The sequence below is a fragment of the Ambystoma mexicanum genome, chromosome 12 (assembly GCF_040938575.1).
Source record: "Ambystoma mexicanum isolate Mex_15411 chromosome 12, UKY_AmexF1_1, whole genome shotgun sequence".
Taxonomy (NCBI): Eukaryota; Metazoa; Chordata; class Amphibia; order Caudata; family Ambystomatidae; genus Ambystoma; species Ambystoma mexicanum.
Genome location: NC_090936.1, coordinates 1,065,424,573 through 1,065,440,152, shown reverse-complemented (window position 1 = coordinate 1,065,440,152; position 15,580 = coordinate 1,065,424,573). Strand labels below are relative to the sequence as shown.

The following is a 15,580-nucleotide window of genomic DNA, read 5'->3' as shown; positions in this document are numbered from 1 at the left end:
GTCGTGGCTCATTGGGTTTCTGTGGAAGTACTGCAGCAGTCATGGCTCCTTGGGTTTCTGTGGAAGTACTGTAACACACTGTGATGCAGCAGTCATGGCTCCTTGGGTCTCTGTGGAAGTACTGTAACATACTGTGATGCAGCAATCATGGCTCCTTGTGTCTCTGTGGAAGTACTGCAGCAGTCATGGCTCCTTGGGTCTCTGTGGAAGTACAGTAACATGCTGTGATGCAGCAGTCATGGCTCCTTGGGTCTCTGTGGAAGTACTGCAGCAGTCATGGCTCCTTGGGTCTCTGTGGAAGTACAGTAACATGCAGTGATGCAGCAGTCGTGGCTCCTTGGGTCTCTGTGGAAGTACTGCAACATGCTGTGATGCAGCAGTCGTGGCTCCTTGGGTCTCTGTGGAAGTACTGCAACATGCTGCGATGCAGCAGTCGTGGCTCATTGGGTCTCTGTGGAAGTACTGTAACATACTGTGATGCAGCAGTCGTGGTTCATTGGGTTTCTGTGGAAGTACTGCAGCAGTCATGGCTCCTTGGGTCTCTGTGGAAGTACTGTAACACACTGTGATGCAGCAGTCGTGGCTCCTTGGGTCTCTGTAGAAGTACTGCAGCAGTCATGGCTCCTTGGGTTTCTGTGGAAGTACTGTAACACACTGTGATGCAGCAGTCATGGCTCCTTGGGTCTCTGTGGAAGTACTGCAGCAGTCATGGCTCCTTGGGTCTCTGTGGAAGTACTGTAACACACTGTGATGCAGCAGTCGTGGCTCCTTGGGTCTCTGTGGAAGTACTGTAACATACTGTGATGCAGCAGTCACGGCTCCTTCGGTATCTGTGGAAGTACTGCAGCAGTCATGGCTATTTGGGTCTCTGTGGAAGTACTGTGATACGCTGTGATGCAGCAGTCATGGCTATTTGGGTCTCTGTGGAAGTACTGTAGCATACTGTGATGCAGCAGTCGTGGCTCCTTGGGTCTCTGTGGAAGTACTGTACCATACTGTGATGCAGCAGACGTGGCTCCTTGGGTCTCTGTGGAAGTACTGTAAGATACTGTGATGCAGCAGTCGTGGCTCCTTGGGTCTCTGTGGAAGTACTGTAGCATACTGTGATGCAGCAGTCATGGCTCCTTGGGTCTCTGTGGAAGGACTGTAAGATACTGTGATGCAGCCGTCATGGCTCCTTGGGTCTCTGTGGAAGGACTGTAAGATACTGTGATGAAGCAGTCATGGCTCCTTGGGTCTCTGTGGAAGGACTGTAAGATACTATGATGCAGCAGTCATGGCTCCTTGGGTCTCTGTGGAAGGACTGTAAGATACAGTGATGCAGCAGTCATGGCTCCTTGGGTCTCTGTGGAAGGACTGTAAGATACTGTGAGGCAGCAGTCATGGCTCCTTGGGTCTCTGTGGAAGGACTGTAAGATACTGTGATGCAGACGTCATGGCTCCTTGGGTCTCTGTGGAAGGACTGTAAGATACTGTGATGCAGCAGTCATGGCTCCTTGGGTCTCTGTGGAAGGACTGTAAGATACTGTGATGCAGCCGTCATGGCTCCTTGGGTCTCTGTGGAAGGACTGTAAGATACTGTGATGCAGCCGTCATGGCTCCTTGGGTCTCTGTGGAAGGACTGTAAGATACTGTGATGCAGCCGTCATGGCTCCTTGGGTCTCTGTGGAAGGACTGTAAGATACTGTGATGCAGCCGTCATGGCTCCTTGGGTCTCTGTGGAAGGACTGTAAGATACTGTGATGCAGCCGTCATGGCTCCTTGGGTCTCTGTGGAAGTACTGTAACATGCTGTGATGCAGCCGTCATGGCTCCTTGGGTCTCTGTGGAAGTACTGTAAAATGCTGTGATACAGCCGTCATGGCTCCTTGGGTCTCTGTGGAAGTACTGTAACATGCTGTGATGCAGCAGTCATGGCTCCTTGGGTCTCTGTGGAAGTACTGTAAGATACTGTGATGCAGCAGTCATGGCTCCCTGGGTCTCTGTGGAAGTACTGTAACATGCTGTGATGCAGCAGTCATGGCTCCCTGGGTCTCTGTGGAAGTACTGTAACATATTGTGATGCAGCAGTCATGGCTCCCTGGGTCTCTGTGGAAGGACTGTAACATGCTGTGATGCAGCAGTCATGGCTCCCTGGGTCTCTGTGGAAGGACTGTAAGATACTGTGATGCAGCAGTCATGGCTCCTTGGGTCTCTGTGGAAGGACTGTAAGATACTGTGATGCAGCAGTCATGGCTCCTTGGGTCTCTGTGGAAGTACTGTAAGATACTGTGATGCAGCAATCATGGCTCCTTGGGTCTCTGTGGAAGTACTGTAAGATACTGTGATGCAGCAGTCATGGCTCCTTGGGTCTCTGTGGAAGGACTGTAAGATACTGTGATGCAGCAGTCATGGCTCCTTGGGTCTCCGTGCAAGGACTGTAAGATACTGTGATGCAGCCGTCATGGCTCCTTGGGTCTCCGTGGAAGTACTGTAACATGCTGTGATGCAGCCGTCATGGCTCCTTGGGTCTTTGTGGAAGTACTGTAAAATACTGTGATACAGCCGTCATGGCTCCTTGGGTCTCTGTGGAAGTACTGTAAGATACTGTGATGCAGCAGTCATGGCTCCCTGGGTCTCTGTGGAAGTACTGTAACATGCTGTGATGCAGCAGTCATGGCTCCTTGGGTCTCTGTGGAAGTACTGTAACATATTGTGATGCAGCAGTCATGGCTCCTTGGGTCTCTGTGGAAGTACTGTAACATGCTGTGATGCAGCAGTCATGTCTCCTTAGGTCTCTGTGGAAGTACTGTAAGATACTGTGATGCAGCAGTCATGGCTCCATGGATCCCTTCAGAGGAGCGATTTAACACCCCGATCCTCTGCAGTAGGGAACCCTCATCAGTTCCCGACCAGAGCCATTGAACTCTTGGCTCCAGTTAAATTTGGGACTACGGGCATCAACTTATGTGGGCACTTGGACTTCTGTGGCATCAAGATCAACAGCAGGTGGACCTGGAAGGCATAGCCGAAGGACATGTAGGAAGGTGCACACACCTACCGTAGTGTGTATGCCATTCCCAGCTGGCAACAAGGCAGCTTAGTGGCCTGAATACTGATAAAACTGAATTTGGTAATGGTTCATCCGCATGGACGTCTCATCCACTATTGCTTAGGTCTTTCATTTAGTTATATGTATCCCTTAGATTTCCCTTAGGTCAAATCTCTAGGTTTCTCCTTTGATTCTGCACTGGATTTTTCTGCTCAGATGAATCAGACAGTAACTAGTACAACCTACTAACTCAGACACTTTAAACACACGCGTCCCTATTGAACCGCAGATCATCTCTCTGTCTTTGCACAAGCTATTATTAGTGCTAAGTTAGGTGACTGCAATTCTTTATATCTGACCCTTCCCAAATTTCTTTGCCCCAATTTACAGATTTTACAGAACAACACTTGCGGAATAATTCAGAATGCTCCTACCACGAGAATAGTACACCAGTGATAACGGTTTTCCGCTAGACTTATGTTTAAAGTTGCTACTGTAGTCCACAAATGTATTTATGGTAAGTCTCCATTCTAGGTAGTACACAGATGGACTCTTCATACTTCTAAACGGACCATATGTGTTGTAATCCATAAAACTATTCTTTGTCCCTAGTTCAAGTTAAACTAGACCTTCGCTGTACATGGTGCCAGAAAATTGAATAAATCCCCATGGCTCTTAGATGTAATCCTACTTTAAGCACATTTTGTACAGGGATTAGGGCCCACCAGTTGCCCCCCCCCCCGCCGCATCTGCCTTGTTAGTAGTGAAATGACCATTTGTGGAAATTTAATTTAGGTTTGATAGCGTTCCCATGCCCTAGGGTTTGAGCCTTTATGAATTCAAATTCAAAATAGTTGGCAGGGGGTGCAGGTGATCTCCATCAATGGTATAGTTGTAAGGGGACACTGCTCAGACTCCATCGACCGGGTGACGGTGGAACGATGCATGTTTCCATCTTACTGAGCCACCACTGGTGTGTCTCATTCCTTGTGCTGTCGTCTCTTGGGTGTTAAGACTGATCTTCCCAGAGGGCTCAGATCTTCAAGCTAGTGTCAAGGCTGTTTCTGCTGAAACAAGGGCCGGGAGCACCATTGTGGCATCACCACGCTAGTTGCATCTTCAGTTCCTATCAGTGCAGGGCAAGGCTTTGCCATGCGTAGGGTCATGGAAGGGATTCCATTACTACATCTACTTCTACATCTGCTACTATTGCTGAGGCTACGGCTGACACTACTATTGCTAATAGGGCTCCCGATGATGCTACTACATCTGCTAATACTAATGCCTGTACTACTACTGCAACTCATGATACTGTGCGTGCTGCTACTACTATGTGCCTGCCTCTACTACTCATACTAGTATTACGGATAGTACTTGAAGCGTTACTGCTGCTGCTTGTATCGCTGCTGATGCTACTGCACATTTTACTGTTACCTTTACATCTGCTTTTACTGCTACTCTAATCCCTGGTTCTAGTACTGGTGCTTCTGCTTGTAGTAGAATAGGCACAGGCGAAATTCAACGCTATCATCAATTGATGGAAAATGAAGTTAGAACTTGGGGGCTGCAGAATTGCAGCTACACTGGTCATTCAGGTAGATGGTGGAGGAAGCTTTTCAAGTGGACCTCCCTTTCTCAATTCCACCAGCTGTGCCTTTGGCTTAGGAGGACTTTTCACCGAATGCTGAACATGAAGGGAATTGGGAAGTGCATACAGCTTTGCCGACACAGGAAGTGATGCAAGAAGTTCTCGCGGGGCAGACCATCAAGACACATTTATTTCATTTGGTTACTTTGGGCCTCATAATAAGTTTGCCAGTATCCTGCCGGTAATTCTGACGGAAAACCAGCAAACGGACTTACCGTTACCGGGGCCTTATCTAGGTATTACTGGGATATTATACGTGCCGGCAACGGCAGTCATTCGCCATTTCATGCAGTCCCAGAGGACTCCATGGAGGGGATTGCCGATATTTCCAGCACTGGTAATACCAGCTGTTTTTTGCTGGTGGGGGGCCGATTTGCCTCCCGCTCTTGGCTGGAGGTGTGGAAAAAGTGGTGGTGATGGAATTACTGCCACTTTTACTAACACTTCTCCCGCAGCGTTAAACTTATAATGTCCTGACACTCAGGACCTCAGACCAGCTTTATACGGATGAATCTGAAATATCCAGGGAACCATTGTTACAGTGAATCACATATCCTACTATGACTTGGCTATGACTACTATGACTTGAAGCCTTCGATGACACAACTAAAGACCACAAAAATAAAGAGGCTAAGGGCCTCATTACAAGTATGCTGGTGCGGAAACAATGGTGCCGGTAAGCTCCGGCAAAGTACAAGTCTGCCTGCCGGAGCCGCTATGCCCAACAGGTCTGACCCTGCCGGGTCCAGCCGACGCGGTAGGTGGAACGTCAAGGAGGCACCAGCACTGTTGCCGGTGTTCTGTGGTCCCGCGCCCGTAGAGTCCTATGTGACTTTATGGGAATGGGCAATTACATTTTACCCGCGCCTGACTTCTCGGGCTGCCGGAGTTGTAATCTCCCGGTGGCACCAGGAAGGCAGGTGCCGGTAAAATGTACAAGTCCGCCGGCAACTCGTCAGTAGCACCGGCAGGGTTACCGCCGGTCTCGTACTGAAGCCCTAAGATATCGACCTGAGGCAAAAATATAAAAGTACTAAAATGTGTGGAAGGTTGCAATTGGGGGTACTCTTGTTCCCGCCTGCAGGTGTACAGAATAGGGGCACAGAAAATGCATAGACATTTAGCAATGTGTGCAGTGTTGTGTGACAGTGGTATAATTTGAATATAACTTCTGAAACGTGCATCCGCCTAGTGTGTGGGTGACAGAAAGAGAGACGTTTTAGAAAATACAGAGGTTTTTCAATGTTTACAGTTACGAAGTTATATAGCAGATATATTTGGCTGTCGTTATTTTTGTATTGGACCATGCCATGTTGTGAGAAAGCGAAATATCCGATGTATAGAGACGCCCGTCTGAGAGACACGCAAAGTGGGGCTCACAGACCAGCTGGGAAGCTACTCCCACCCCCTCAATGTTACGTGCCTGCTGCTGTGTCTATTTTAGTATCACGGAATTGAATTTGCCTGTTTTTTTACTTTTTAGGGAGAGCGAGGAACGGCGGGCCTAGGCGGGCCGTTGGGAGATGCGGGCGAGAAGGGAGAGAAGGTCAGTGCTCTCAAAATAACATTATAGCGGACGTTTTGCAGGCGGCATCAGTCATGTTGCGCTAACAGGATTAGAGGCGCGCCCTAACATGTGAACTTTACTGTGGCAAATGCCGCTTGGCCCGGGTGTTTCAAGCCATAGGTACTCAGTGGTGGGCAGAGAGAGGTATGTGGCATGAATGAGAAACATGGACTGAAGTGAAAGTATGTTCCCAGATCGCCTGTCTTTTATATCGCGCCATATGCCATGCGAGTGGTGTTACTTACCTTCCTATGGGGCAGGGCACAAGTCCTAAAACAAAAGTGGGGTGACGTCACAGGAAGTGAACATGTCCTAAAGTGAAATATACAAATGTCGTTCAACTTGCCTTTCCTACTTGAAGAAATTGCACATGACAAATGAGCACCTGCCAAGAGAACGGACTTAACAGATTGCTAAATGAAAAGAGAAAGGGAAAATCGCTATACTCCTTTTTTGTGGTGATGTCAAATGTAGCCTTGGCCATGGGTGTGATTAAACCTTGGCTGAAGGACGATCATCTCTTTTTTGATGATAGGATACAAATGATATATCCCATTAATTTGGGAGTTGCCATTAAAGAGATTAAACAAAAGGCGTCAGTCAGGATAGAAATAACTACTTGTTCTTTCTCAATGCGATGAGGATGTATGGCGATTATGTTAAACAAGATTTTCCTGCAAACGTCCCTTTTAAATATATTAAGGAAAATAATAAGATTACAATATTTATTTTAATGCTTCGACTTGAGCAGCTACTGGCATTAAGTCGGATAGGAGTGTGGACTAATAGTCCCTGTCAATGGCGTATGTAAAGTTGAAATGGAAACATCCAGACACCTATATAAGGGTTGCGTTAAACTCACTGACAGGTATGAAAGGGGATTTTGTGGTATATTTAAGGTGGATTTTTTTTAAAGTGACCAAACGTGGTCTTATATTTATTCTGGAGAGAACCATGTTTTAAATTCTAATTTATAATGTATTTGGCAAGTGCTTATCAGTAAGATCAACAAACTCTAAAAGTGTTAAAACGTCCTTAGTGTCATGAGTCATATGATGTAAACGTGTGATTACAATGATCAGTCTTATTTCTGTTTATTGAAACATGAATTGTAGTATGAAATGATTTCTAATATAAAGGGTTCTATAATGTGACAGTGTATAATTATGATTTGTTAATGGGATATTTTAAAGTTAGATTTGTATCTCTATATACGCAAGAAAGAAGTTTCATTTTGGTGTGAAATATATCTTTTGTGTAGTGTTTAAAAGGATCTAATGTAACCATGAACACCTTAATGAAAAATAAAAAAGAAACAAAAAAGAACAGGTTTTACTATAACATTGCTGACTTAGTATAAAAGGTGTGCACCTTTTATGTCTATGAATCTGCAAAAAAGCATATCTTGTATTGCAGATTCATGTGGTCTTGTGCCTGTGTGTCTTGCCTCATAGCCAGGCGACCTGAGTTTAAATCCAGCCAGCTGGACCATTTACTTCAAGTCGATACCGCAGATTATTATTGTTTTTTAATTCCTTGAAAACACACTAGGGGGATATAATTTAATGCAATGTACTTGGTTATTTACAACGTGCTTAATACCCAGAGGTTTCTAAGCGCAGACCCGGATATCGAACCTGTGTTGCCCTGTGTTGTCTCGCTTCCAAGACAAGCGCATTTGTCTCTCCCTCTCGAAAAGTGGGTGGACATCATTCACCTTCAGGCTCCCTTCATTCCTGCCCTGTGTAGGTAATCTTTAGGCCTCGTTGCGAGTTTAGAAGTAATCCCTATTGGAATATCGCATGGAGTCATTACTCTTACACCATGTGGTATTCTGGAACATCTGCATGTATTTTGGCTTCACCACAGGTAGGTAGGTTGATAAAGTCATGACAGACAAGCAGCTCCTCAGAAATACCCCATCAGCATTTCTGAATTACCCAATTTGTTTTATTAAGAAATGGTCAAAAATACATTTGCATCCCATTGTGAGGGACAGAAGTGCACATGGGACATGATAAGTGGGAACCAATCAAGTCTCATCAATAGAAATGTACAGAAGGGTCACTAATGCCCCTTCTGTGCATTGTGCCTCGAGAGGGTGAAACTCTTTGCATCTGAGATGCCTGCATTCTCAGTCACCTTTGGGGGCAAATGGAGAACAGCATAGAGTCAATACTTCATGCACCCACAATCAGCCAGTCGGCAACAATAGGCAGTGTTCCAAATACTGCGGCCCTCGTTTTGTTGGAGCCTCAACAGGGCCTTAGCCACTCAAACGTGCAGAAACAAGCTATCCATGTGTTTATGCGCCCCTGGTTCACTGGGATCCACATCCCCTACATGGAGGGGGGCATGAAGGGGAACGTCCACTGCATGCACCCCCACCCCATGCAGGAAATCCACAGATTCTCTGCCTGCATCACATTTTAATGCTGACGATGAGGATGGTGTCCCGAGGAATTTGGCCAGTCCTCTTGCATGTGCAAAGTCCAGGCAGAATGCACATGGGTCCCATGGAATCAATGGACCTCATTCTAAGTCCGGCGGTAACCGTGCCGGAAAAACCGGCAGGTTGCCGCCGGACCCAGAATGAATTGCCGGCTCTGGACTTGCCGGAATTACCGGGCCATTACAGCCTCAGTGATCCGGTTATTCCGGAGCAGCATTCCGTTAGTCCCCATTCCCATGGAGTCCAATAGGACTCCATGGGAATGGGGACCGTGGAAACACCGGCACCCTAATTAACGGTGCCGGTGTTTCCATTTCCTTCAGCAGGCGGGTGGCGTTACTCCCGCCAGGTCAGACCTGGCGGGAGTAAGGCCACCCACCTGCTAAACTCATAGTCTGCCGGTCCGGAGACAACGTTGGCGACGGGTTTACCGCCACCGCTGTTTCCGGACTGGTCGGGTCATAATGCGTCCCAATGACTGCATGTTTGTACATGGCAGGCTCCATTACTGATCACTGTGGGGTGCGCTTCTAAGCACTAGAGTGATCTGAGTGCATTTTCTGCTTGGGATGGATTAGGGTATAGGAACCTGGGAATCGCCTGGATTCCTGCGCTATTATCCGCTTATTTTCCCGGTGACGGATAATCTGTTGGAATGAGAGATCTGTAACTCCCCTTCCACCCCCCAAGTTCCACCCTCACCTTCACCATTTTTGCCCATGACACCCGCCCCATCCAACAAACACCTGTGCTGTTCCCCCCTCCCAGCATCACCATCACCTTTTCCCTGCTCCAGTCCTCCTCCCCCACACCCTCCAACACTGGAACTGTCCCTACACTAGGACCTGGTAACATGGGTTGTCCTGTGAAAAGCAGTAACCATCCATTTGAAAAAACTTTTGAGTGAGGAAGTCTACAAAGCCACGGCCTAAGGACAAGACAATACAAGACCTTTTTGTCATGGAGAACAGAAATGTCATCATTACCAACATTGAAAAGCCAACTGAGAAAGAACCTGGAGATGCACTAAGGAACAAAATCTTGGCCTGGCTCTGTCAACGAACTGGACCAAAATGGTTAGACACATAGACCTGAAAATTCTACGTAGGTTGGAAATTGACGAGTGGTGTACCCAGAGAAATAGGGACTGTGTTTTGGTCGGATGTGGGGCTAGTAACCTACCAAGTTACCTTAGTAACTGCAAATATCTGCCCAGAGGTACATCAAACTTGAATCTCATAGTGGACTAGCCCGAAGGCTTGTATCTCTCGTTGCGAAGGCTGCATTAAGATGAATCTTGTCATGTTATACCCAATATGCTGAAGGTGTGTGTTTCCTTTTGTATTTCATGTTGTAAGTTATGTTTTCGACATGGCGCTGTGCTGCGAGCCTTCAGCGCCTTATAAATAAATAAATAAACAAATACACCAGGGGTGCAACGAAACCTACATTTCAGGGGGCAGGGTGGTCTAACCCTTCAAATGTTGGGAGAGGCACTAACTTCAGAGGCTGAGGGGGAGGGGGAAATGTATTTGTGGGGGCATCTAACTTCTTTATGCACTCTAAAGAGACTTTTCTAGTGCAGCTTCAATGTTAAATGCAGTTAACTCTCTCCTTTAAGTCTGAAAACGCACACTGAACTGTCTTCTGTCACCATTACCCTTCCAATAACTCCTCTGGCATGCAACTACTAACCCCACATCATGATTTAAATTGCCTAAAAATGTATGCATATGAGTGCAGGTGCTAGCAGTGACATTATTAACTGCAGGGCCTTTGTTAACAGCGAAGCCCAGGCGCCGCCGTTCTGTCAGGCAACGGCTTTGTAGGTCAGCCAAGTCTAGTCAACATAGCCCAGAATTTCTGTGGGGGAAAGGGGCTGAAGCCCGGTCACCTCAATGGAGTTGCGCCACTGCCCTACACTTACTCCATCCCCCAGACCCACCATCCCTCTTCCCCTTTTCTCTGCCACAGCCCACCTCCCCTGCGCCATCCAAAAAACCTCAGCACAGTTTCTGGCTCCTTCCCCCAGAGCCGGCAATCTCCCTTTCCCCCCCCCCCCTCATCCCACCATACGCCCATTTTCTTGGTTCAGCTCGCCTTTGGTCTCTAGATCCAGGCCAGACCACCTGGCTCAGCCCTACCCGTGAGTTCCCGGACTCTCCCAGCTCTATCGGTAACTAGACAGAGCATGTGGGTTTCACAGGTTTGGTTTATGCAAGAATCTTGGATCTCTATATATGGGCTAGGAGTGAGTTCTTCAGAGGTGGGCAGTCATTTTTAAGACATATCACGCTAAATTGTGTTTTGATATGATTAGTCTCATCACTGCCTGTGGCATGGCGGTCTCAGATCACCAGAATAGTACAGGTAGCACAAGTGATACAACACATCATTTGGCTCTATGAACACATTAGGGTATGATATGATATGGCATTTATAACGCCCCTATACACAAGTGTTTCAAGGCGCGACGCGGCAAGGAAGGGGAAACAGAGGGAAGACAGAGACAGCGATCCTACTAGGCCAAGTGTCATTCAGATCGCGCAAGTGCAGGGGAAAAGTGTGAAATGGGAGCGGGGTGGGGACAGTGCAGTACATGGGATAAAGAATCAATAAAAACAATAAGATTAGTAGGGCCAGCTGGTGACAAGTGCAAGGGTAAGTGCAGACATTAGGTGTCAAGTGCTGGTGGGGGACTGTAGGGGTACAGAAACAGTCCCCAAGTGCGGCGGTTGCCAGGGAGGCAGTGCAGGTGTGTAACTGGCGGGGGAGGGAACCTGGGCACGAGATCAGAGGGTGGCCAGGTAACCAGTACAGTTTGAGCCAGGAATTCAACAGTGGAGATGAGGAGAGGAAGCAGGAAATTACATGAACTGACCCTTGACCCTGTTGCCTTCACAGGAAGTGACATCACCCATCCACTGAACATGATGAAACCCTAACAAGTCAATAATCGTAAAAAGCAAATAATATGCCTTTACAACCCTAAAGAAACAGATACAAGCATCAAAAGGATTTTAAAAAGAGCACATACATCTTTTTAATGGCACATAAAGTATGCCCCTATAAGCCATTTGCTGTGCCACCACATACCTGGACTTCAGTTCCTTGCTGGATGCTTCAGGAAAGGGTGGAACATGCATCCACTCCCGAGTGATCTCCGGGTTCAGGAGACAAAGCTGGCAGAGTCTTGGGACGCACACGAGTTGCTTCTGCAACCAGTGCCAGGCCCTTGTCATCCATGCTGTAACAAGTCTGGCTTGCTCATGGATGGAATTCTAGTATTGTCCGTTTGTTGGCCACCTAGAATGGTTCCTTCATTTTTTGTTATGTGTTGAGTGGGGAATGCTGTGTGTCGGCGAATTAGTGATTTGTGGCCTGGTAATATAATTTGGGTTGTAGGATTCTGCTAGCTATTATGGGAATGCTGCCCCAAAAGAGGTGAAGTGAGAGGTGATTATATATCCTGGGGAAACTGATTGCAGTTGCGGGCGCTCCAATTGCATGATGAATTGTACATGTATTGCAGGCAAAACCAAAATGAACTGTCAATTACGTCTTAGGAAAGTACCAATTTCTTTAGCAGAGATGAACATTATAACAGTTATATGTTTTGGGTGGGGAGTACTATCTGTTTGGCGGTAACCCTTAAATCCAGCGGTAGCGCTGTTACGGCTGGATTTAAGGGTCCGCCAAATCAGGGCTTTGGCTGATCTGCCGAAATTTCGCGCTCATACCGCCGCGGGAAATCCGCCGGCGCTAAAAGCGCGAAATTTCTCCATTAAGCTCAATGGGAAATGGGGAATTCCCGAATGGGCTCAATGGGGGTCAATGGGGAATGGGAAATACCCGTTCTGCCAAACCCGTGATCCGGCGCTAAGACGCGCCGGTGGGTTTGGCGGTAGGGCTAATAACGCCAGCGCTTTTAGTGCCGCATTACCGCCCAACTCGTGATGAGGCCTGAAGCACAGCTACCTGTACGAAACTGATTGCAGTATAGCGCACAGATGTCATTGGTATGACTTTAGTGTGATGTACTGTTGTCTGAAAGTGCAGTCACTGCACAGATCTGCGTGAGTTAAATGACTGTCACCGCATATAGTTATGTTACGCTTGTATAGCCCTTGATGCTAATGTAAGGCCAGCTCAGTGCTGAAGGAGAGGAGAGGGAAAGGAGTCTATGAGGATGAATTTGAGCAATGTAAGCACACGTGTGCCAAAAAGTCTGCACTGGAATGGCCTTCACACCTGAACGGTCAGTCGGGTAGCAGGGAGAAATTGGTGACCTTGAAAACACTTCATTGTAAGGGTGGCTTTCAGTATCACAATGTCCCGGGAGGATAGCTCAGTGGCAACGTGCTCGCCTTGGAAACAAGACAACACGAAGCAACACAGGTTCAATACCCGGGTCTGCTCTTATATACCTCCAGGTATTTAGCGTGTTATGAATACACAACTAACAGACATATTCCTGTAACAGCGCCTTGATGCCCCTGGGCTGTGTGAGCACTTTAAAAATACAAATAAATAAATCTAGGCTCCTGGCTCAGCATACAGCCATGAGGCTACTGCCTGACTAGTAAGTATGCCCTGCTAGCAAACCAATAGGGCATCATGGGACATTGTGGAGACTGGGCCCCTTTCAAGTGGTAGCTGGGCTCTTCTTGGAAGAGTCTGCATAAATAACACCTCTTTCCAACCACTTTCCTGAGCTGCAGTTCACTAATTAGGTCAACAGATGGCAGTAGGATGGTCCCAGATAACTTTGGAAAAACAGCCCAATTTACTCTACAACCTGCTCTTTGTGCAGCACTGAACTGGACCAAACATATTGTAAAAGGGACGAGAGAGAAAAAGGCAAGGGAAAGAATGTAGGGGTTAAGGGGACACACACAATTCGCCTGTCACTCTTCGTTTTTTAAAATTTTATTTTGCATTTTTAAAGCGCTCACACAGGAATGTTTTAAAAAAAAGTTATGTTATTGATTTTGTCTCAGTTGCGTATTTATAATGCGATTAAACACCCAGAGGTTTCTAAGCACAGACCTGGGGATCAAACCGGTGTGTTGCTTCATGTCGTCTTGCTGCCAAGGCGCGCACTTTGCCGCTGAGCTATCCTCCCGGGGCCCATTGCATTGTTGGAAATTAGGGAGATCCCCGAGGGTGGCGCAATATAATCGCTGTGAAGTGAATGCTCTGTGTGTGGTAGAATGGCTAAGCATGCCTCTGGGTGAGAGGCTGGACAATCTTAAAACCAAAAGTGAAGAAAATGGGATTCAAACACAAATAGATTTGCTCCAAACTGACAAGGCAGCTTCCCAGAAATGGTGATTTGGGCCGACAATGCCTTTGGAAACCTTCCCAACACAATTTATAAACGTGGGAATTGGAAGAAATCAGTGAAAGCAGAAATAAATCTGCTCAAAAGGACTGCCAGGCCAGGTAATTTGCCAGCAGCAGGAGAAATGGGGATTTGTGAAGTGGGTAGACTTCAACACCCTTCACAAACTGTTGAAAACCCGTCAAAAACACAAAGGAATTTGCTCAAAAACAGAGTCCCGGACTAGGAACCTTGCCAAGAGCAGCAAACATTGGGATTAGGGCAGACAGCAGATTTAAGCATCCTGAACAACCCTCTTAAACACACCCGGAGGATGTACATCGGTTCTGCAGATGTGTCCCAGTTCATTGCCTCTGCAGGTGGAGATCCTCTTTAGCTGCGTTCCCTAATAGGCGAGCCATGCGCACGGCTGTGCACCTGATTTATAAACACAATTTACAAGAAGTAATTCACTGAGCCATGGAAAAGGCTGCATTCTCTGTTCATCCCAATCCACACAAGTTATTTTTTCTCCATGCACCAATGATTTAACTGCAACTGTGACTAAAAAAAAATGTATGTTCATTGTCAGGCCAAAGGTTGTTGCAAGTGCTTCCCTAGTTCAACAAGCATTTGCAAAGCCACCAGAGTTTGCTTTTGTGTAGGCATGAGATCCACGTTTCCTGGAAAATGCCTTTCTGATGCATATAAAAGAGCATGAAATGTTGGCTTTGTTATTGCTTGTTTTTATCAGTAATTGAGGTCAAGGAACAGATGCAAGAACACACATATGGAATAGTTTAGCTGCTCTATAGCTAAAATTAAGGCATTGCCTTTCAGAAGGCTGCTAAGAAAGCTCACATACTAGACCCAAGGAGATCCCGCAGGGTATTTTGGGCATGGAGGGGCAAGTAGTGGGTGGAAATAACCATAGTGTCTAGCATGGCAATGGCAGTCGATTGTAGGGTAATAACCCAACAACACCCACCAGCTGTGTATCCCTCTCGCATCCCATCTCCCACCAATCTTCACTTTCCATGGCAATAGTTTTGGCTTATAGGCAATGCTTTCAGCTCCACCGAATAGGCGAAACTAACAATTGATGTAATCTCGGAAGCACAGCCGTAGCGGCACTCTTTTCTTGCACCAGTTATTTTCTGTTACAGGCAAGGCAAAGAGGGATGTGCCGTTCCAAGCATAGAAACACTCATGTGCAGCATGAGCATATGCCTTTTGTATTAACACATATGGGGGCCTCATCATGAGTTGGGCGGTATTCCAGCTGTAATACCGCCAGACTGTAATAGCCTTAGCACCCACCGGTCCAGCGGTATTACCACCAGATCACGGGTTGGGCGTTAATGGTAAATCCCCATTGCCCATTCGGTCCATTGGATCGAATGAGGCATTTTCGGCGCCAATATTGCGGGCCAATACAGCCAGCGTTAATGCCTCCGAAAACAGGGCGCTAAACAGGATTTTCACCTCCAGAAAAAAGCTGGAGGTAAAACAGTCCATTTAGCGCCCAACTTGTGATAGGGCCAGCCCTTAAATGCGGCG

At 47.0% G+C, this 15,580-nt stretch overlaps 1 protein-coding gene across 1 annotated transcript in view; it reads left to right on the top strand.

Moving 5' to 3' along the window:
- Positions 1-15,580, top strand: part of LOC138514720 (collagen alpha-1(VII) chain-like) — a 1,453,166-nt gene that overhangs the window by 1,262,894 nt on the left and 174,692 nt on the right. Inside the window, exon 93 of the mRNA XM_069630120.1 lies at positions 6,162-6,224. Within this exon, the coding sequence (XP_069486221.1) occupies positions 6,162-6,224 (63 nt within the window). The remainder of the gene's footprint in view (positions 1-6,161; positions 6,225-15,580) is intronic.